The sequence below is a fragment of the Henckelia pumila genome, chromosome 4, assembly GCF_033568475.1.
Source record: "Henckelia pumila isolate YLH828 chromosome 4, ASM3356847v2, whole genome shotgun sequence".
In the NCBI taxonomy this organism is placed as follows: Eukaryota; Viridiplantae; Streptophyta; class Magnoliopsida; order Lamiales; family Gesneriaceae; genus Henckelia; species Henckelia pumila.
Window position 1 is genome coordinate 145655703 of NC_133123.1, and position 22623 is coordinate 145678325.

The following is a 22623-nucleotide window of genomic DNA, read 5'->3' on the forward strand; positions in this document are numbered from 1 at the left end:
CAATGTTCATAATTAATGTAAGAAAAAGAAGCCAGATTTTTCTAGAATTGGTCTATCTTTGAACTCGAATATGATTTTAAATAGAGCCCCAGCAAAAAATCAAGCTGAAACATATTTCTCTATTTGAATGTATACTTACTTTATTGAATTCGAAAACTAACCAAAAAAGGAAGAAGAAAAAAATTCATTCCGAAAAGAAAAGAAATAATATGATTCATTTCAGCATTTAAATTAAAATTTATTTGCAATACAAAACACAAACACAACCGACACAATTAAGTCAACGACAAGCACAATGAAACGAAGAAGACGAGCAAATCAAGAAGAGGAGGCTGAAGGCGCAGATCTCAACAAGCCTCCCGCCTCCTCGTCGAAGTACAAATCGTCGGTCTTTCTGACGATGGCGTGGATCAGAACCACCACCACAGCGATGGCCAGCGCCACCAGAATATTCGTGGTCGCGTGGGTCAGCAGCAGAACAACGAGCGTCACCACGGAGAGAATGATCAGCACCGCCTTGTCGGAGATGGTGCGGCCGAAGATCACCAGCGGCTCGTCTCGGAGGAAGTAGAGGAGCAACCAGACGGCCATCATGACGACGAAGACGATGAGCGAGATCGGGTACCAGAGGAGGCTGAGGAAGACTATGAAGAGGAATATGATGGCGTAGTTCATGCGGAAGTAGCCGGCGTTGGTCTTGACGCGGGAGATGGTGTCTCGGAAGGATTTGGGGAGGCTGAGGCTGTGGAAGGAGAACGCCTCACGCCAGGGGCGGCGCGTGCCCAGACCCGATTTGATGCGTTCCTTAGCCCGTGAGATGTACTCGATGTGGCCGCCGGAAGGGGAAGATGAGGTGGGGATCGTGCCGTAATTCGTCATTTTTGGTGGTGGCGGAGGAGGAGCTTTCTGGAATCAAGTGTTGAGAGGCGGAGGAGCTAATGAAGAACTGGACTAGTATTTACTCTCCCCTTTATTATTGTATTTGTATAATAATAATAAATAAATAAATAAATGGACGGAGGGATAGTTAGTGGTCCCCCAATCCAATCTGCTGGCAAAAGCTCCAATCCCCAATTCAAAATACTCCATCTTTTATTTATTATATTATGGCTAGTTTTTCTATTTAATGAGAGAATTATAAATCGGTGTAACTTAAGATGTACGTTATAAGGTCTATATATAGCAAATTTTTTATTTTTTTTTATCCTTTTTGCTTTGAAAAGGGTTGACCCCGAAGGGGACCCCATTTCATACGAGTCAGAGGCCCATTGCCTTATGCGGAAGATAAATCGAGGGATGTGCACGAGCGGCAGGAACTTGAGGGAGGGAGCACATGACCCAATCCCCAGAGCATACCCCCACAATATTTCAGCAAGAAATATGCTCCACACGAGGATCGAACCCGCAACGCTGAGAAATTTCTTCCCACGTCATCTCAGGTCTTACCAAATCGCCTATGCCCCTGTGGGCTTCCTTTTTACTGTTCTTATAGTCCCAGTGATGTAGTGCATATCACATCTTAAGCTCCGTTTAGACATGTACTTTAAAAATGTTTTTAGTATTTTATAAGTGTAAAAAACTTGAAGTATGTGTTTGGATAAAATGTAAAATGTTTTTGAAATTTTTTGTTAAAAAAGTGTTTTTCAAGTAGACAAAAACTCTTATGAGATGGTTTCAAGTGTCATTTTTTTATACGGGTCTTTTATATGGGTTATCCATTAAAAATATAAAATTTTATGTCAAAAGTATTATTTATTATTATAAATATGGGTAGGGTTGACCCGTCTCACGAATGAGACCGTTTCATAAGAGTGTTACTTTTTCAAGTATAGTTTTTAGAGAACATTTGAGAAGTGTGTGTAGATGTTTTTAAAATTAAACTATGAAATACAAATATTAACAACATTAGTTTGAAATATTAAAATGTTTGTATAGAATAGTTACTCTTTTCAATATTTTCTTTTACGATCTATATGTTATCTAAATGTAAATTGGTAAACTTTCAAACTAAATATCTATATGTTATCTAAATGTAAATTGGTAAACTTTCAAACTAAAGCAACGAGATAAAATACCCGGAATAAATGTTGACCAATGGTAAATACGTGTGTTAAATAAGTTTGAAATTGAGAAAGGAATTCACAGTTGGGCTGTTCCACTTATTGGGCCATGTGAGAAGATAAGACTACACAGAACCAGAAGGCCTGGGATGTATCTATAGAGTGGAGTTGTAGCACGTGTCCTGATAACATTCATCCTTGGATAGCGATTAGCTTAGCTGTCCTGTCCTGGACACAAAGACATGTGCTGGCATTGATTTTGCCCATTAAATTAAAATAACCTGTCGTGTGTGTGTGGATCTATGTACATATATACAATTCAGTGGTACCTGTCAAAAAAAAAAAAAAAAAAAAAAATCAGTGGTCAATTCCATTTCCAAATTATATTTTCAGTATTTGGGCTTTTATCAATGGGCGGGCCCTTTCACTTGAGTCCAACAACTCCCATAGTTGAACCACAAATGAAAATTATAATCAAATTATTTATAGTATATACTGTTAAATTATTTGGCACATGAAAAAAACTTTATTAATTAGTGGAAGGAAAAAGGTAAATACGTTACCTATTATTATATATGTTTGTTTGCATTCATAAATCATAATCATGCCCTTCTTCGCCTGTAGACTACTTTATAGCGAATATTAATTATACAAATTTTATTAGAAGAAGATCAACAACAAAAACATAAATAACAAAGTTCATGGACCATCCACCTGTTCACTATTGTGTACACACTCTACATTTATGTTATATATAGAGTTTCCTATCTTTTTTTTAAAATATTTTTTTGGTTTGAAGAAAAAAAGGGTTTTACTATATATCCTCTGTTGATTGACGTACTATAAACTGAAGATATATACATTGAACTCATTATGAATATTAATGTAGCATAGATTAACCCGAAATTGAGAGCTATTAATTAATTATAAAGATACCCAAAAGAAGAGATAAGATAAAAGTATATATTATCGTCGATATTAAAAATATTGCGCGCATTAAATAAATTATATGTATACTTTAATTTAAAGTAACATTAATTTTCTAATAAAAATAATTAATATTCGTGGACTGCCAAATTAATTCCCCCGAATTTTCATCAATCTCTTCGCCTTTTGACCCAAATTGGCATTCTTCTCTTCATTCGGACAGTAGGAAAGTTGATGATGGAATCATCTTCAGCTTCCCATCTGTCATCATAAAACAAACAAAATTAATAGTAATATTAATATTGTCTATAATAACTATGTAAATTATCAATACCAACAAAACTAGCTACAAGATAAAATAATTAGCCGAAACCACCCTAAAAAATAATTGTTGAAATGTTTGTCTTATCAATTAACACCTATAGCTAGCGCTTATATATTTAGATATTAAGATATTGTTGTAGAATAGAATAGAAGTTAGCATTAGGTGGAGCATTTAAGCAATAGAGGCCATGCGTTATCATTTATCACCACCACCAAACTACTTATTATATATCAATTAATTAAAATGCTACATGTTTGCTAGCATTATTAATAATTCATGTACAAATTTATCTTTCCTAATCCTTCGTTCTTCTCATCATATTATTTATCCATCTATTAATTATAATTTTACATCAATCAAATCATTAATTATTTATTATACATCAATCAAATCATTGAATTTAAATTACTATATTATCTCTTATAAATAATATTATTTATATTTTATTTATTTTTTCAAAGAATAAAATAGTAATTTATAATTTTTATATAAAATTTAATCAATCAAATCAAATCAAATAAACTATAATCTATCAATCAAATCAAATATTTTATTCATTATTATTTCTTATTTATTTTTTATTACAATACATTACTTATTAATATATTATTTATCTCATCATCCGTACCAAACATATCCTAAATCGTGGCGTTTTTGGCACTATTATATTTCAAATAATTTGAAGTGTACGTAGTAGAGAAATGTATATATATATTGGATCAATATTTGGCCAGACAAAAAAAATCTAATAAAGTTTCCTTTTCTGATAGATATGATTGACAGGACTGACTAGCTAGCTAGCTATATAATATATATATAGTCACGAGCTCTGATCACATTTTCTTAAGTTTATGTTATATGCATGAATTAATATAATTACGTGTTAATTATAATTAGCTACACATACCAAAATCATATATTATAGCCCAAACAAAGTTTCAAAATTAATCAAAAGTGGGTTCAAAATATTAGGCCAAACATAAAAGTTATATATATATTCCCAGCTTAGCTAATAGCTAGATTGTAATGGTAGTAGGGTAATTAATTAAGCGAGTTGAGTCAGCCGTTGAGCCAACGTCGAGCTTTTACGAGTTATCGAATAAGTATAAAAGAAAAAATGATATATATATATACCTGAATCGAGTAACAAGATGATGGAGGAAGATAGAAGCCTCCAACCTAGCCATGTCAAGCCCTGGGCACAACCTTTGCCCTCCTCCAAATGGTGTGAAATTATAGCAATAAGTACTTATGTCCTCCTTATCCTAATTAATTAATTCCAACATTAATATATAGTATATATACAAACTAATTAATTAATTATTAAAAGTGAATAAATTATAGCTTACATACATGCCATCTCCATGGATTGAATTGATAAGGAGATTCATAAAGAGTATCATCCAAATGAACTGATCTGAAATAAGACAACACACAGTATCCCTTGGGGATTTTGTATCCTTTGATTTCCACATCTTTCATTGCTTTTCTCATTACGCCTATGATTATGTTCCCCATCCGCAGTGTTTCTGTTATCACCTGCACATCCATGCATATATATATTCATATTCCATTTAATTAATTAATTCACAAAAATTAAAATATTAAATTTGATATATATTCTTACACTCCTTGTGAAGGGCAATGACATCATGTAATCACTCCAAGATAATGCTTCTCCAAGCTTTTCCTTGAGTCTCTTCAACTTCACATTCTCCTCCTGCATGCAGTTATATATATATGTATATAAGTACCATGCATGCAGTTAATTAAAAATACATACATACATACCGTTAATTGTTTTAAAGCAAGTGGTGTGTCGGACAAGTATTTGATAGCAAGAGTGATCAAAAGAGGGACAGAATCCTCTCCAGGAATCATCAAATCGATAATGTTTTCTGCTATCAAATCGTCTGTCAAATATTCGTTTGTATCCTTCACTAATGCGTCTGCTACATCTCTTGCCGGCCGATTCCTAATTTTCATTTCATCATCATCAACATCCCTTTTTCTTTGGATTAATATCCTATGTATTACTTGGATCATTTTCTTTTTCGCCTGAAATTAAATAATATTCATTCACATCAATATATATTAATTAATTAATATCATGAACCGATTAATTCTTCAGAATATAATATATAGTTAGCTAATTAGATACCCTGCCTGTAATGATCGGTAAAGCTGGGTACCAGGAAAATTTAATGGTAACGACATTAGGCCGGCGATAAATTCTTGAAAATGTTTTTTTAAAACCTCCATTTCATCACTGGCTTCCAAACTAATTAATGCTTTCACCAGCACTTGAAATCCAATCTGCAAAAATATCATGCAATTAATATGAAATTAAGTTACTCTACATAATATATATAATATATATAAAAAAAGAAGATGCTGCGAACATAATCATCATCATTGCTTTGATCTTTACAGACAGCATAATTCAAGAAAAAAGTTAATGACTAGCTATATCAGTAAAAACACCTATGATTATGCTTTAAGTAATTTAATTTAGATCATTCATTTCTTCTCAATAATGGTAAATGACGTACAAGCTACTGCTGTAATATTTAATCATCCTTGGATCCAAAAAGTCTCAGTTAAATACAGCTTCCAGATTACGTATGCATTTAAAACCAAGAAAAAAATAGCTTTTGATCACCATAATTAAACCAAAAAAGAAAAGAAAAAAAGAGCTACAAATAATTACAGGCACCATACATGCTTTTCTTAAAGAATGAACCATATTTAAATATATGTGAAATGAAATGAAAAACTTACATGTTTAGCTTCATCTTGAATAAAGACAGGTGAATGTTGAGTCCATTTATCCATGGATTCCATGACATACTTTTGCATATCTGTAGTAATCTGTGCTTTTAGGTTGGGAGATTTGATAAAAGAAGCAATCAAACGATGCAATCTTTTGTGAAGACTTCCATTGACAAGCAATATAGAGGATTTTCCCATGAGTTCCATGACAGATTTTGGGTAAGATGGCACAAATATATTTGCATCACTTTGCAGAATTATCTTGCTTACTTCTGCATCAGTCGATATTATTGTGGGGCTTCCAAATAAGTGTGACTTGAAAACCTTCCCATACCTATAAGTTAATTTAATTTGTACAACACAAATCATCACATATATATATATATATATATTTCTTGGACAAAAAATATACATAAATATCCTATGTGAATTTTTATGGATTTTTACTGTCAAATTAAATTAAAGTATATATATATATAAGTGACTTACATGAGACGTCGTTTGTTCATGAAAGCCTCAGGTTTGTCTGAATAAGCACTAGAGATGAAGTGAATGGTTTCTCCAATAAAAGGCAATATTCCAAAATTACCCAAAGGAATCCTTGAGGATGCAGATAACTTGCTTCTTCTTCTGTTGAAAGTCGTTGCAGTTAAGATTATGCTTTTGTATACAGTTATGGCGGACAAGATCAATATTATGGCTGCTGTCGCCACAAGAGTAGTACTCCACACCATTTGGTCCATTTCTTGCATGGTGGGTTTTAATTTCTCCACTAAACACAATCGATCGATCGATGATCACTAATTATTCTTGGTTTGTTTTTAAGTAATATTGTATACTTATATATGAGAAAAATGAGCAGCTAGCAAAACACAAAAAAATTAAAAAAATGTCTATATATATATAGGAAAAACTTGTTTGCATGTGTACGTACGTATGAGGCTTTAATTTTGTATGTGAGAAAATTAATTACCCAAGTGGACCTGGGGGACCTTGGGGAGGTGCAATCATTATTATTTTATTTTTCATTTGGTTGATGAAGACGACAGAATATATATAGGTCGATCGAGGAGATGAATTTGTGTATATATATATATATATATATATATATATATATATATATATATATATATATATTTTGCCTTTGAGATGCTCATGAGGTCACGTATGCAATCAAACTATATATGTGAATGATTTAAAACATTATATTAGATTATATATACGGTCAGCACTAACGACTTCGATCTACATAGTTAATTTTAAAATAAAATCCAAAAGCGATTTATATTATATACAAATTAAATAAATATTTGAATATTGAATGAGATTAAAAATCATGGTTTTAATTAATTTATTGGAATGATGAAATAAAATGTAGCCCGGCCCATACAATATGCATGATTAAAATTATATATAACTAGGGTCAGATGAGTCTCGTGCATTCATGTGACATTTTGTAATAACAATCTGAAACCTTTCTTTCCCCGCGGCCGGTCAATCGGACCCATCCACCATTCAAAAGGAGATATGAGAGCTTTTTATTCTGATCATATAACTTTATTTTTTTAAAAAATAGTATAATTAAATTAAATGCTAAAAAAAAACTCACATTATAATCATTAATGATTTCAAAACTTTTTATAATCTAGCTCCAAATTAAATATTTCATATACATATATTAAACGTATGGACTTGGACGGACGATTAATTATTTATTTGTTATAAGGTACTCAATCGATGTGCATTGTACGTATGGATTTCGATGGACAACTAGAAAATTATAATATGTAATTAATGTGCATAAGTCCCACAAAGTTGCAAACTGTAATCTCTCTACAAAATATATATATATATATATCAATCAAATAATTAATTATTTATCCTACATCAATCAAATCATTACATTTTAATTACTACATTATTTTTCATAAATAATAATATTTATATTTTAATAATTGTTAAAATATCAAAATGATAATTTACTATTTTTATATAAAATTTAATCAATCTAATTAAACATACTATAATTTATCAATAAAATTAAATACTATATTAGCTATCATCTTTTATTTATTTTTTTATTATAATATATTACTTATCTCTATATTATTTAACTTATCACTAACTTCAAAAAGTTCCTAAAAGAATTTTAACTTTGAAAAACGGAGAAAAAACAGTACCAGTGTCTTCAAATGCAAAAGAAAAATATGTATTCAATTTGAAATAAAGGATCGATCGAGATAATTAATTTATGCATGTAAATAAAATTTCTTTTGTGTGTGTATGTGTTGTACATTTAATTAAAGAAAGGCCATGAACAATTGCATCCACTGATGTTATATATATCTATCTATATATATATATATATACACACTGATGTTATATCTATCTATCTATATATCTATCTATCTATATATATATATATATATATATATATATATATGGTACGTAGCTTGGGACTTAATTTGGGATCCTCCAAATACTTTTTTTAGTTAAATTCTAAAGCAAAACGTTTAGCTAGGTACGAAGCTTCCCAAAGGAAAAAATTATTAACTAAAAATATAATTTTAATTTACTTTTCATTAATTTCTATGAAGCCCGTAAAAAAATCTGAGCTAACAAATTGACACACGCACTACGACTTTACTATTAGATTAAAATTTTCTGGTTGATTCATTTCATGCGTAGCAAGAGCTTGTTTTATCTTATAATTAATTAAGTGCTTAGTTAGACTAGCTCCGCTAATTATTATTGTTATTATTAGATTCGATGTAAAAAAAAAAAGTACATATAAATATATAATTTGTATGATCTAAAAGTAAATATTAATTAATATACATAATAGTTTGTTCAATATATTATAGGTCATAGAACTAAAAAAAAAAAAAAAAATCCTATTAGAGAAACAACTTTCTAAAAGTATGGTTTGACTGGCCGGTGCGGCATCAACTAACCACTATTATTAAATACTCCATTGATACAAATCATTTCACGTTTTCTTTGTATATTTAATTCCTTTGGTGCAAATTTTATAATATACCCCATACTTCGCTCAACCTTTCGTTTCATTTTGGAGAAATACTAATTAAATGTTAGTTCAAGTGCATAATGTCATCATTTCCAGCATCAAACTCTTGAATATGCATGCTTTAATCATTCGCCCATTCGGCCAAATCTTAGTTTATGAATCTATATTAAAATACACTAATCGGATATGTTTTTATATGATTCTTTGAATGGTTAGTTGCCATATAACTTAATTTGGTAGTTGTTGGATTGATGCTATATATTCACATTATTTTTAACGCGAATTAATGCGGGTAAAGTCTATTGATAAGTATTAATGTCACTAGTCACTATAAAATTGATCAATCAAAATAAAAATTTTCAACATTAAATAGAACTATGTAAGAGAAGAACAAACAAATTTTGCTAGACTTTCTATTTCTGATTACCTATTAAATTTTGATTTTGTTTAGATTTCCACATACATATATTTTCATGAAAAAATAATTGGGTGTACGTCCCTAGTAGATCCTTGCTAATATATTACATATGGGTATTCAAACAAATATGAATAATTTTTTTTTCAGACAATAATAAATGCATATATATGTATGCACACATATATCCAAAAATATTTTTATTTTATAACAAGCAAACTCTATTTCTCCCCACCATTCTGTCGTTCTTGATTGGAAGTTGGAACTTGACGCCTTTGTGCGTGCGAAAATCCCAAGACTTCAACCAAAACTTAAAGAAAATATTGTAATTATTTTCAAACGATTGTCATACTTGTTGATATGCAAACTTGCCTATATTTTCGATACCCTGTATTCAATTAAAGAGAAAGAATGCTTTGAACATAAAATAAAGCTACATTTTAGTCTTCCAACTCCATCAAAGAACTCAGTAGTTCCAAACTAGCAACAACGATATCTTCCAGATGTCAAATATGAACAATTCACGACGATTGATGTTTTCACGAGTGAAGAATCACAAACTTGGGATGGACTTGGCTCGAATAAACTGTTTAAGAATGGCTTTTTCTTCATCGATCCGCTTCTTCTCTTCACCATCTTTGGGCTTTATTTCCCTCTTCTCTCGTAACAGCCATTTGTACAATTCGCGTTGCTGATCTTCTGGGATTGGTGCACGTTGTACAGGCTCAACAGTGGGTCGAGTAACTGAATTTTCAGAGATGGTAACTGGAGCAGCAGGAGGTGATATTGACGTAGAAGTGGCAGGAGCATCTGGTTTTTTAGCTTCTTCAGTTCTCACATCTTTCTTTCCAGTTCTTGTAAAAAGATAGGCTATGAGAATCGCAACAACGAGAAATCACAAAATGAGTAGTTTTAAATCAAAACAAAATCTCACGATAGGACTGATACTAGTTCACACAGGAAACAGAGAAAAAAACTGAAGGTGATCACATTTATGCAGGGTTGTCAAAGCACTAATGATACAAGTCATAAAACAATGACCAAGAAAACAAACATGCCGATTCATAGCACGGGATTAGTAGAGTATATACGGACAAAAAAGGTATTGAAAGGTGCATAGTTGGTTAACTTTTGCTTCAATCAATGACAGACCACTAATCAAAAGATGTTTTAAATAATGCGAACAAAATCAGAGAATAAATTCCAATGCTGCACTCTATCCATCCAAATTTCTGAGAAACCTATGAGATAAGTAGAGCACATTTCTATTAAATGTGCCACCATTTTGTCATGGTTTCAGTTCAAACATACCGAAATTCAGTCCACGCTAACAAAAAAAACTTTAAATAAAGCCTTGTGGAAGTAAGTAAAATTATTTTCCCAAGTGTTGGGAAATTTCTTTTATTTCAGTTACATCACAACCATGTTTAATAAAGATTGTGCGTGGAAGAGGATATCTCTGCTCCTTGAGCTACAGATGGTTCATGTCCGTGCTTGTAAAAGTACATGAAAAGAATGGAATTGCAAGAGGAACACCACAGCATTTTGTTTAATTCTCAGAAGCAGAGAAAAGATAAAGCTTTTACAGGATCACAAGTGGAGACAATAGATACAAAGAAGCTAAATAAGTAGGGTGTCATTCACTCAAGAGCTTATCCCATTGTTCTATTCTTAAGACACCGTTTTGTTTGAGTGATAGGATAAGTAATCCATAGATAAGTAATATAATGTAAATTAAAAATAAATAAGAAAAAATAGTTAATACATTATTTGATTTCATGGATAGATTATAATTTATTTGATTTAATTGATATAAAATTATTAATTAATAAATAGATAAATAATATGACGAAAATAAGTCGAAATTAATTGAGATAAGTTATACATAGATTAATAATACATCAAATCAAACAATGCCTTAATGGATACATACACAGAATCAAGGCATCAATGCCTATTCGATTATATATGTAATTTTTTTGGAAGAAACAAATATGGTAATTGAAGTTCGTAAAAAAATTGCAGTTGTCAAATTCAAAGATGAAATCGACAAGGCACCCGAATGCATTTCTTAAGATACCAGAAAAGTAACATAATGTATCTCAAGGACCTGAAATAAAGATCCTCAATATCATTTCCAAGAAATCTGAAATGTAATCTGGCCACTACCGTAGTTAAATGGTAAATTCATTGACATTTCATCAGAGACCATAGTAAAGTTGATCACTTTTAGCTTGTAAACCTCAAGGAAATCCAGTAAGGAAGCTAGCGGTACTTTTTATGAAAAATGCCGCCAGAAATGAAAGTTGATAAAGAATGGCGTCAGATTTCTTGATAAAATCATGTCAAACTAGCCAATCGAACTCAATCATTTCTCAAACAAATGCAAGAGAAGAGAAGAGAACCGAAGAAACACAATACACGCGTAAAAAAATAGAAATGTAGGGATTTTTTCAATGGAATAAAAACCTCCAACGACGAAATTGACAGCCAATAGAAGTGGCCACATGAACTTATAACGCCGAGCAAAGGATTCCTTGGGTGGCGTGGGTGGTGGAACAACGGAGGCAGTCCCCGTTGACGAAGAGGCAGCCATGGTCGATGGTGTAACAGGCTTCAACTTCGCTAAGAAAACCCAACAAAAGGAAAGCAGAATCAATCGACATCTTCATCAGAACAGAACAGAAATGAATCAAAAAGAAAGATTGGTGTTCCATAAAAATTACATCTTTTGGGCTTATTGGTGAAGAGTTTCGGCCCTTGTTCGCTCATTTTTCCTTCCTTCTCACTCAAGAATTTGTTCTACGAACAGAGTCAACTGAGTTGAATTCAAGAGCGTTGTTTCCACGCGACGTCGTATCACAAATGACAACACCAACTTATCAAAATAGTTTTTTTCATCTTATAAAATACTAAAAATATTTTAAAATAATTATCTAAACGAATATCTAATTTCATTTAATAAAATCATTATTGTTTAAAATTACAACATGATTGCATGAATGTCGATAGATTGTGTTGGCTTCCAAAAAAAAAAGAAAAAAAGAAAAAAAAGAAGAAGATAGATCGTGAACTTTATCTACCAAAATTACAACATGATTGCATGAATGCCGATAGATTGTGTTGGCTTCCAAAAAAAAAAAAAAAAAAAAAAAAGGGAAGATAGATTGTGTCAACTTTATCTACCATCAGTGCTCTATAAACAAGAGCGAAGAGGCCCTATTATTCGAATTTCGAAGTCATTCTCAACCTCACTTTTCTTTCTGTTCTCTCTTTTTGTTCTCTATCAAATTTATAACAATTATAAATAACATTTCCGATTGTGTTGTGTGTAACTATACTGAATTTGCATGTCAAGTGAAATCTCAAAACAAAAACAAAAACGAAAAATCTGTAAGCTTTCCAAGTGTTCGGATAGCAACTCTTTTTACTTTTTCCATTCCCTCCAAAATAAGTTGAATAACAAGTTCTAAAACACATCCAATACCAATACATACATGTAAAACCACTGGTTCTGCAGAGAATTCTAACAATAATATCCCATCTCCCTATATGAAAACGATCCCTCGAAAATACAATAGATACAATCCTCCTTAGTTCCAAGAACGGCCTCCGCCATAACCCCTTCCACGATCCCGAGAGCCTCCGAAAGCTGTTGACCATTAAACAATCACAAACCATCAGAAACAAAAGAAACCATTTAAATCCCCGTTCAAACCTTCTAGGAAGGTGGAAAAGATTAAAGACGGTGAAATTTTATTCACAAAGCTGACCTGGAGGAGGAGGAGGTGGTGCACCCCGTCCCATTGATACAAGCTCAGGACTGACCTTTTGTCCAGCCTCCTTAAGAATTTTAATAAGATCCTTCGCAAATTTTGCATTAGCAGCCGTGAAGAAGGTGTAGGCGGTGCCTTTGGCTCCAGCCCTTCCTGTTCTGCCTATGCGATGGACATAATCCTCAAGAGATCCCGGAAAATCATAATTGATCACATATTTCACATCCTTCACATCTGGCAGATACAAACACAAGTTACATTATATGGCAGTGCTTTAGCGAGACATACTGTCTTTTCACATAGTCAATAACCAAAATAAAAATATCAAACTTCTAACAATAGTTTTCTTATTGCTTCAAGGTGAATGTGAGGCACAAGACTTTCTTTGATAATGATAGTACAATCTATAATCATATGAGAGAAAAGTAAAACGATATTCCTTGTAACAAAATGTAGTCAACTTAACACATTGCCCAATACTATCAATTCAACTACTAAACTACTGTGGCTGCTGGTCTCATGATCTCAGAAATGAGACTGTTCAATGAAGAAGGCTTAACTAATGGTGGGTAATTAGATGCATGTTAAATACTGTGAACCATACCTCATGACTTCTCTGTTTGGTGTCAATCAAGAAAGATAACAGGAAAAATAAAGAGTGCACGATGACAGATAGAAAACATAGGGTACAAGGACGTTCTAGCCAGGCAAACAATGAGGCCTTATGGTATTCGGGAAAATGGAATCCAACCTCAACCACCGCTAACAAAAGAAGATTAACTGAGAAAGATTGTTCCAGTAGGTGAGAGGGAAGGACCCATCGATGATTTACTGCAATGTGAGAAACTTTATTCAAAGAATCTAGGACGACCTAACAAAAACAAACAACATTTCTACATCTCCTATGATTTACATGTTTTCCACGAATTATAGCAAATAAAGAACGAGAAGGTTGCTGCTCATTTCCTTCCCAGACATACCTAGACCCCGAGCTGCAACATCTGTAGCTGTCATTATGGGACTCTTTCCAGCCCTAAATTCAGATAGGACCCAATCTCTTTCTGCTTGACTTTTGTCTCCATGAATAGACAAAGCAGGCCATCCATCCATTCTCAGCTGCCTGGTTATCTGATCACACCCCTTTTTAGTATCCATAAAAATCAAAATTCGGCTACCATCCATAATGTCCTCCAGCAACTTCACCAATCTGTATCCATCATTCATTTACAATTCAATAAACATACACAAACAAAAGAACCTACCACAATGTAAAAGTAGAACTTGAACCATACTTGTTGTATTTCTGGTTCTCAGACATAATTTCCACATGCTGGTAAATTGCGTGGTTGGCTTTCAGATCTGGCGAGCCGATAACCACCTGTCCCATAAACCAGAGAGGAATGAGCGTGAAACAAGAACTATCTCCAATTTGGAATATTTTTTTCGTTTCCTTCACAGTGATGCGGTGCAAAAGGTAGAAACGTAATAATTGGTCCTGACAATGAAAATGGCATCTGTCTTATGTAGTTACTACTAGTAATTTGTACAAAAAGCAATAACTATGTCCTAATTGAGGAAGAATGAGGAAACTCTACTTGGTTCAGATTTTACCACACAATTGTTTGTCCTTTCTGACTTCCAAGCTAAGATAAATGAACTTTCTAAATTTTGCTGAAGCAATCCGGCCATAAACACGATTTGTATATGATTAACACGTGCATAGTGAAAAAATCAACAAGCCCAATAATTTTAAGAGATTAGATTCAGATTTTGAGATAATTCAGCTATATCCAAGTCAAACATCACAGCCAATAATTCAACCACCATATTCATACCTTCATAGCAATGATTATTAAAAGAACTAACACTTACTTTATATGGATTAAAAAGGAATCGTCGTGCAAGTTGTTCAACGTCCTTGGGCCAAGTGGCACTCCAATACAAAGTTTGACGGTCTGGGCGAATCTGTGTGTGCATGAGAGGTGAGGGAACTGAAATCAATACTTTGAGAGATTTAAAAAAATATGTATGAACAAATGAACCTAAAAATAAGTGTGAACCATCGCGATAAAAAAAAATACACACGTCCAAATGGTTTCATAAGTCAAAACCATTGGCAACTCTCACAAACTAGAAAAATTAGGAGTACTAAATTATAGGTGTCAGCTTATATAGACCGAGGAAGTATTATTCCTGGAAGAAAAAATACTGCACCGGCTGAAAAAATTCGTTATTTTATTGACATAAAATAAACTACTTGCACCTTTCTATTCTCAAGCTATCTCAGGAAAAATAACCTTTAAATGATGCTTGCATACACAAGTGTAGAAGATAATGGCCAGTAAGAATAGATATCAAAACAACTACCATGCATCAGATAGTGACCAATAAATTCACGAATGTAAACAAACCTGATCAACAATTTTTCTAATCTGAGGCTCAAAACCCATATCAAGCATCCTATCTGCTTCATCTAACACCAGATATGTAACCCTTCGCAGGTTTGTATGATGAGATTCCAACATGTCGATCAGCCTTCCGGGAGTGGCAATAACAATTTCAACGCCTAATTCGGATGTAAAATTGATAATCAGTGAGATGACTATGGCATTGGGGGTAGAACACAAGAAAACAGAAAAGAAAAAGCAGAAGGGAATACCCGGTTCATGAACATCACGACACAGTAGTAAAGTCACGTTGAGCATATTCCCACCTACCTTTCTGGAGATCACGAACTTGAGGTCCCTTAGGAACCCCACCATATATGCATGTATTCTTAATCTTCGATGATGCACCAAATTTAGCAGCTTCTTGTTGTATTTGAACAGCAAGCTCGCGAGTTGGGGCTAAAACTAGAACAATTGGACCATCTCCAGGGGCTAGAGAGGACACAAAATCATGGAGAATATTTGTCAAAAACCTGAAGCTCATAAAATTGGGAAAATAATAGATGAATCCCACCACAATTGGCGCATATCTACTGCATGGAGTCACTGTACCATGGATGGTATCTTTATAATATACGAAAAGTCATCCTGAGTGTACCTAAGAATGGTTGAGCATTCACATGAACAATCGCAGGTAGCAGATACGCGAGGGTCTTCCCAGACCCCGTTTCCGCAATACCAATAAGATCTCGTCCCTTCAAAGCCATGGGCCAACCTTGAGATTGAATGGCTGTAGGTTCAGTAAACCCAGCTTTTGCAATTTCTTGCATGACATACTCTGTAATCACGAAATTGGTGTCTCAATAGATGCAGAAAGGAACGTCGTTTGATTAAATACACCAATGATGAAGACATTAAATAAAATTTAAGGAAGAAAACTAAACAGGTCATGGAAAGAGAGTACTTCAAGGGATTAGATAATTAACAGATACTCAGAAATGGAATTAAAGAACATATAAAGAAGAAAGCCACAAAAAAGTATTTCATAACATTGTCCTCTGAAAAACAAGAAAAAAGGTTCAGAAATTAGAGTTAGTTTATCTCCAAGTTGAAGATCTCAATTATAATTATGATCATGAAAACAAGATATTGATACAGCTTTAAAAGTGATCTTGAACATGATTTACTTAGAGTCATGATTTACCCACAATCCTGTGTCAGCTCACTTCTACAAATAACGCCAATTGCATGTAAAAGTTATATTTCTTTTTCAAAAATATCTAACAAGGCTTCAGAAAAAATATCTCATTCATGAACTCTTTACAGGAATTTGCATCTTGACAACAAAATTTCAACACCCAAATTCAAGTCATTTGACGAACTCAAAAATTCATGGCAAAATACTAATTTCTACAAAACATATCTGGTTTTACCAGTTCAACTCCTCTGCCAAGTTATATCGAGTCCTTGCCGTAAATCAAAAGCCAGTTAAACTAACATCGATAAACTCAATCAACATGTTCGATCATGGCTTCTTAAAAGTTAAAACTACATCCTACCAATTGATAAACTGCAAACAAATACCATACTAGAATAACAATTATACAAATTGTATAAATTTTTCAAAATTTGTATCTGACTATAGTAAAAGAAAACGTAAATGAAAACTACAAAGTACCAGGAAAATTGACATCGCTAAAACTCTTGACTGGATTGGGGATATTCTTCCCCTCAACTGTAATCTCTCGCCGCCGCCTATACTCCTCCACCTCACTCTCAGACATTGAAGCAACTGCGGGAGACTCCGAATAGAAATTTTTCTCGAATGGTGTCAATCCATCCAGCTCCAATTTTCGCGGCGGAGACAGGGCTCCACCCTCGTATTCTCTCTTCGCGGATGATGAAGATCGAGAGCCATCATATTCCCCTTTGTGAACGAACCCCGAATCACTAAAACAACAAAAAACAAAAATTGTAACCAAATTTCATGTCCTAGTTCAATAAAAGTATACCAAAAAAAATTATTTCTAAAACACAATGTTGCTATGTGAAAATTTTACGCAAAAGAATTAGGCTTCTTACCTGCGGCGTTCACGGTAGGAGGCAGGATCGGCGGAGCGGCTATCGTAGCGGCTCATTTTCAGCGAAGTCGCTTGCAATTGTGGTAAAGTTAGGAAAATTCGAGAATTAGGGTTTATCAATTGGGAGAGAGAAGACCCTGACAATTCAGACGGGCAGCAATGGATTTAGGCTTAGCAGAATTCAAAGCCCAAATTCATTTGTACACTTTGAAGCCCAATAAAAAGCTAAGCTTGGACCCATGAGAGATTCCTATATTAAATAAGTTGAAATTGAATCACAAGTTCACATTAAACACAAGAAATGAAATTAAAGTTGACGAATTTGTTTTTAAAAGGTCCTTGTCACCCTTAATTGGCTTTATATAATTAATGGAAATGTGTTGATCCTATTTGCACAATGCATGCATGTTTTGTGTTAACTGGGAGAATATATATATATATATATACAATTTTGCTATCATGTCCACTCACCGTGCCCAACTAATGTGCCCACCATATATATATACAATTTTGCTATCCTGCCCACTCACCGTGCCCAACTAATGTGCCCACCATAAGGTGACATTCAACTATTGGATGTGATGAATTGTGCGTCAAATAGTTGAGTGACACCTCATGGTGAGTACATTAGGTGGGCACAATGGGTGGGCAGGATAGCAAAACTCTATATATATATATATAAGCTTAGACACCTAAAATGTTTATAATCATAAAATTTCTTTAATTAGATTCGTTGGCTTCGACAAAACTACCAGAATATATTTAAAAAAAGTTACAAATATAAACTCATTGCAAAAATTATAAAATATAATTTTATGAGATCCATATAAACATGTTTCCACAAACATTCGAATTCAAAGTAGCTCGAATACCACTATAAACCAACTTTTTTCCATTGGTTAGCAACAGTTCAAGTGCTAGCTTATCATGTTTTTTTATCTTTTTTTTTTTTTTTTTTTTTTTTGAGAAACATGTTTCTTATCTTTTCTTCATTCAAAGTGCAAGTTTTGAGAGTCTAATTTGCTAATATAAGGAAAACAATTATTGACATTGTTTCAAAGTTTCAATCTTGCGCACTGCCTAATTGTATGTAATGTATATTGATCATTGTTCAATTTTTAAATTCAATATATATCGCACGCTTGCAACAATTGAATTATGATCCTATATTTATTTAATTTTGATCGTTTGAAACTTTAAATGAAACTAGAATTCACAAAAAATTTCATACTTCACATTTATATGTATGAACCGTATTTGATTATAAAAGGTTCAAGCTTGCACTACATATCTATACTTGCATTTATAAAATAATAATAAACACTCTCAGTCGTGTTGTTTTTTGGTGAAAGTTTTTAGCTCTTTTTGAAAAAAATAAGCTCTCCTACTATTAATTTAATGAATATTTTTTTAGTTTTTTTTTTTAGAGTGAATATTTTTTAGTTTATTATTTACGATAATTTGCTATTTTTTCATTTATACTTTGTCAATTTGAAAATGCAAGATTGAAGTTGTAATTATGGCATTGCTTATCGAATTTATACCAAACTTCATCAAAAGCCAAATTTAATCTCGTTTCGTGTCACTTGCAAAGCGAAGCACAGCGCCTCTCCCATGGCGGCCACCCAATTGTTATTCTCATCACTCCCTTTTTCTTATGAATCATCGCACCAAGCTTCCATCTTCCGCATTACAATGCTTTCTTCCTTCAATTGCTTCCTTTTTCTGGCTTTTTTCATTTTCATTTTCACCCTGTTCATAATCCTCAAGAACATTTCTTACAGTAAAAAGCAAGAAAATTCCATAAAGATCCAATCTTTACCTGTAAATGATGATGGGATTGCAGCTCGGCAGCAGGGAAATGAAATGGGCTGGGGTGCGGGTCGCGAGAATCCAGGTGATTCGTTGCTTCTTGGAGTCATGCCTCCGGATTCGGCAAAATGGGACACCAAGTTAGGTGAAAGTAGAGATTTTTACGATGAGCCGGACGGGGAATATGTGTCGGTTCAGGAAGAGAAGAAGAGGAAGAAGAAGAAACGGGCAAAGAACAAAACGCCTGATTCGAATGAAGAGGTGGGGAAAGAGAAGGATGAGTTGGTGTGTTTGTATCCATTTACTAAGTCTTCCAGTGCCACTCAGAGGAAGATCAAACAGCAATATGATCAGCTTGTGAAGTCTCATGGGTCAAACGGATTGACACTTGATCAGGTTTTTTCCTTTTAAGTTACTACATCGTTGTGCTTCTTGTTATTTGTTTTCTCTTCTTACTTGAAAGCTTGTGTCATGGTTCATAATATTATTTTATACTGTATATGTTTGTTGTTAAAGGTATGATGTATGCAGTGTTAGCTCGTATTCCTTTACCTGAACATCTTAGTATTTTTTTACCACCGAATCTGAGTCTTTGTTGTTGATGTGTTAGGATTTGTTGTCATGTAATGCCGGCAATATATGTTCGAAATGCTATGAGGTGTTAAATTGAAAGAATTGAAGTGGTTTTGTTGATGTGTGGTTGTGATTTGATTTGTGTAGAGCCTCTCTTTCATATGAAATTCATTTGGGACGTAGAGCAGGAAAGAAATGAAATTTGAGGGTCAACTGGCAAATGGAAAATACAAATAATTCATGATACTTGATTGTGTTGTGGAAGATGATATCGATATGAAGTTTGATTGGCATAGAGGTGTATCATTTGGCAATACCTTTGCTATAGAATTCTTGACGTTGCCAAATTGAAGGGCAGTTTACAACTGACTTCTCAGACTTCACAAGAAGCTTAACCATTTAGGTTTTTTATCACATGAAACTGTTGCATGTTAACCTAGATAAGTAAGAGATGTTACTCCTACATAATGGAAGTCGGAATGTAATTCTTAGATTTTGTTTAACACCAAAATGTTTGCATATTATCCTTTGTTAACTGGGAGATCGGATGCTGAGCCAGGCAGTTAACATAGGAAACAGAACTGTTAACCATGATTCTCTTATGCAACAGCTTTTAGTTTAGCCCAAACCAAGTTCCACTTGACATTTCTTGTTGCCTGCTACCTTTAATTTTTTTGGGGGAGATGTGTACGTCCAAGCATGACCTCGTTTTCTTCTTGTCCAAATATTGCTGGACAAACATGAAACGTAGCCCAAGTTAATTTCAGCAACATCTTATTTATTTTACATAGAGAACGGCTGGTGTAGCACGTAATATTTCCATCTTGTGACGAAGAGAAGGTTGGGAATGCAGATGTTTGTTTATTTTAAGTTTTCTGCATCTATTAACCTTGACTTTGATATTTCGATTGTGTATGCACAAAACTCTTTTAGGCGTCTAAGCAGTAACCTCTTTATCTATACTAAAGGGAGTACTTTTATGTTGGTCCGAAATTACTTTTATTATATATTAGGTGTCGGTACTAAAGCAATTATTTCTGTGTTTGTCAACAATGCAGATTGGACAATTTATCAATTGCTTGATTGAGGCGAAAAACGAGCTGCAGCACAAGTAGGTTTGCATAATTTCTGTTACATAAACCAAAAGTTCGATTCATATGCATGAATTGCTGCTTTGTGACTTATTTGATGGTAAAAATTCCGATCTCAAAATAGAATGAAGACCTCAGTTGTCAGATATCTTTGCAAAATTCCTATTTTAAAGTTATCTAGGACTGAAAATATTCATTTTTCTGTTAATGATCTTGGATCTGTTTGGTTAACCATGATTGTCATTTGCCTGGCAAGTAGGTCTGAGGTCATCAAGCGGAAGTTCACTATCACCAAGGCACTATTGTTTAAAGCAGACAGGTCATCATTTGACCGCCTTCGTCAACAGGTACCGATAAAGTAGTGGCCTTGAGTGTAAATCTTATCTGTTATCTGTAGCATAATTCTGAATTGCATTTAGATATACAAGCTAGAATTGGAACAAAAGAGATTAGAGGAGGATACTTTTGTATATAACTGGCTCCAAGAACAGCTCAAGGTCTCTCCTGCCTACAAGAAGGTGTGTTGTCTTTTTAAGAAAGTATTCGATAACTATTTCTCGAATACGGTCTCTAAGTTGTTTTCAAATGGTAGATGCTGGAAATTGGTGCTCGTATGGAGATGGAAGCGAAACCCGCATGCCTTGTGGAGAGCACTGATACTGACATATCATTTGAAGAGTTACTGGCACAGGAAAAGAAAGACGTGTTTTGGTTTGTTATTGGACTCGATCTCTGAATTCTATTGCCATTGTCATCACTCATAGCTGCTAGTTTTGATTCTAAGATAGCTTCTTCTGTACAGGCAGAGAAACGGGAGACTCAAACCATGCCAGGATGAGGCGAAACGCTTATGCTAGCTAAATGCTAATTATATCAAAGTTTCTAATAACAAAATGTACATGCAGTAACCCGAGATGGTGAGAGCGTTAACATCTTGGTTTATCATAGCTTTTTCATAGTTACTTAGTCGACCGAACTTGTAATTTCGACTAAAGCTTGTGAGGCGGTTGGAGGTCTGGCTGATAGATCCCGCGCAATTCCAAATATTACTAATATTTACTTTTTGTGTTTTAAAAATATGGTTATAGAACCAAGTGTACTTGCTTCTTTAACCTATAGCATGTTGCAACTGGCTGAATGAAAGAAGAGCAGCTTAAAGAAATGGATGAAAATGAGGTTCACGTACCTGAACTAGTATATGCTATAATTGACGGATACCTTAAGGTTGCGTTTGGTAAAAGGGTATTTGATATTTGGCGTGTCATTGATTCCACCAAAACCATCAAATCTCGATAAATCAAAGACATTGTATTGAGTGTTTGAAATGAAATACGTCCAAAGGTGAAGCCAGATGTTTAGATATGTTACAGAGACTC

The 22623-nt window shown here is 33.6% G+C and overlaps 5 protein-coding genes across 6 annotated transcripts; 1 reads left to right on the plus strand and 4 right to left on the minus strand.

The window, feature by feature from the left end:
• Positions 1-196: 196 nt before the first annotated feature.
• Positions 197-978, minus strand: LOC140866110 (PRA1 family protein F2-like). Its single transcript, XM_073271006.1, has one exon. It carries the CDS (start codon positions 877-879, stop codon positions 319-321), a length of 561 nt encoding a protein of 186 aa, XP_073127107.1. The 5' UTR covers positions 880-978; the 3' UTR covers positions 197-318.
• A 2060-nt stretch (positions 979-3038) lies between these two features.
• On the minus strand, positions 3039-6827 carry LOC140861979 (3-epi-6-deoxocathasterone 23-monooxygenase CYP90D1). Its single transcript, XM_073264978.1, has 8 exons — positions 6574-6827; positions 6094-6418; positions 5479-5628; positions 5104-5370; positions 4940-5032; positions 4666-4851; positions 4447-4577; positions 3039-3248 (listed from the first exon to the last, which is right to left on the minus strand). Exons 1-8 carry the CDS (start codon positions 6825-6827, stop codon positions 3158-3160), a joined length of 1497 nt encoding a protein of 498 aa, XP_073121079.1. The 3' UTR covers positions 3039-3157.
• Positions 6828-9920: 3093 nt separating this feature from the next.
• LOC140866128 (uncharacterized) lies at positions 9921-12387 on the minus strand. Its single transcript, XM_073271029.1, has 3 exons — positions 12254-12387; positions 11997-12152; positions 9921-10397 (listed from the first exon to the last, which is right to left on the minus strand). The coding sequence occupies exons 1-3, from the start codon at positions 12297-12299 to the stop codon at positions 10081-10083; spliced, it is 519 nt and encodes a 172-aa protein (XP_073127130.1). The 5' UTR covers positions 12300-12387; the 3' UTR covers positions 9921-10080.
• A 534-nt stretch (positions 12388-12921) lies between these two features.
• Positions 12922-17932, minus strand: LOC140862998 (DEAD-box ATP-dependent RNA helicase 20). Of its 2 annotated transcripts, none has more exons than XM_073266075.1 (10): positions 17773-17932; positions 17369-17640; positions 16349-16528; positions 16021-16182; positions 15715-15869; positions 15176-15268; positions 14596-14681; positions 14284-14510; positions 13356-13537; positions 12922-13179 (listed from the first exon to the last, which is right to left on the minus strand). In XM_073266075.1, the coding sequence occupies exons 1-10, from the start codon at positions 17826-17828 to the stop codon at positions 13054-13056; spliced, it is 1539 nt and encodes a 512-aa protein (XP_073122176.1). In that variant the 5' UTR covers positions 17829-17932; the 3' UTR covers positions 12922-13053. The 2 variants fall into 2 exon arrangements, with proteins under 2 accessions (XP_073122176.1, XP_073122177.1); XM_073266076.1 differs by having other exon boundaries at positions 12958-13179; positions 13301-13537.
• A 1370-nt stretch (positions 17933-19302) lies between these two features.
• Positions 19303-22302, plus strand: LOC140866651 (uncharacterized). Its single transcript, XM_073271679.1, has 6 exons — positions 19303-19979; positions 21215-21267; positions 21507-21594; positions 21667-21765; positions 21840-21958; positions 22050-22302. The coding sequence occupies exons 1-6, from the start codon at positions 19386-19388 to the stop codon at positions 22102-22104; spliced, it is 1008 nt and encodes a 335-aa protein (XP_073127780.1). The 5' UTR covers positions 19303-19385; the 3' UTR covers positions 22105-22302.
• The last annotated feature ends 321 nt before the right edge of the window (positions 22303-22623 follow it).

Bases quoted from the DNA above. Each gene is read 5' to 3' on its own strand.
- LOC140866110 (XM_073271006.1), bottom strand. From the start codon at position 879: ATGACGAATTACGGCACGATCCCCACCTCATCTTCCCCTTCCGGCGGC.
- LOC140866128 (XM_073271029.1), bottom strand. From the start codon at position 12,299: ATGAGCGAACAAGGGCCGAAACTCTTCACCAATAAGCCCAAAAGAT. The intron at 12,153-12,253 runs GTAATTTTTATG...GGGTTTTCTTAG, and splicing joins CACCAATAAGCCCAAAAGAT to CGAAGTTGAAGCCTGTTACA. The intron at 10,398-11,996 runs GTTTTTATTCCA...CGATTCTCATAG, and splicing joins TGTCAATTTCGTCGTTGGAG to CCTATCTTTTTACAAGAACT.
- LOC140861979 (XM_073264978.1), bottom strand. From the start codon at position 6,827: ATGGACCAAATGGTGTGGAGTACTACTCTTGTGGCGACAGCAGCCATA. The intron at 6,419-6,573 runs GTAAGTCACTTA...ATTAACTTATAG, and splicing joins ATGAACAAACGACGTCTCAT to GTATGGGAAGGTTTTCAAGT. The intron at 5,629-6,093 runs GTAAGTTTTTCA...ATATTTTTGCAG, and splicing joins TTCAAGATGAAGCTAAACAT to ATTGGATTTCAAGTGCTGGT.
- LOC140862998 (XM_073266075.1), bottom strand. From the start codon at position 17,828: ATGAGCCGCTACGATAGCCGCTCCGCCGATCCTGCCTCCTACCGTGAA. The intron at 17,641-17,772 runs GTAAGAAGCCTA...TTGTTGTTTTAG, and splicing joins TCCTACCGTGAACGCCGCAG to TGATTCGGGGTTCGTTCACA. The intron at 16,529-17,368 runs GTACTTTGTAGT...TCGTGATTACAG, and splicing joins TAGCGATGTCAATTTTCCTG to AGTATGTCATGCAAGAAATT.
- LOC140866651 (XM_073271679.1), top strand. From the start codon at position 19,386: ATGGCGGCCACCCAATTGTTATTCTCATCACTCCCTTTTTCTTATGAA. The intron at 21,268-21,506 runs GTAGGTTTGCAT...CCTGGCAAGTAG, and splicing joins AAAAACGAGCTGCAGCACAA to GTCTGAGGTCATCAAGCGGA. The intron at 21,766-21,839 runs GTGTGTTGTCTT...TTCAAATGGTAG, and splicing joins TCTCTCCTGCCTACAAGAAG to ATGCTGGAAATTGGTGCTCG.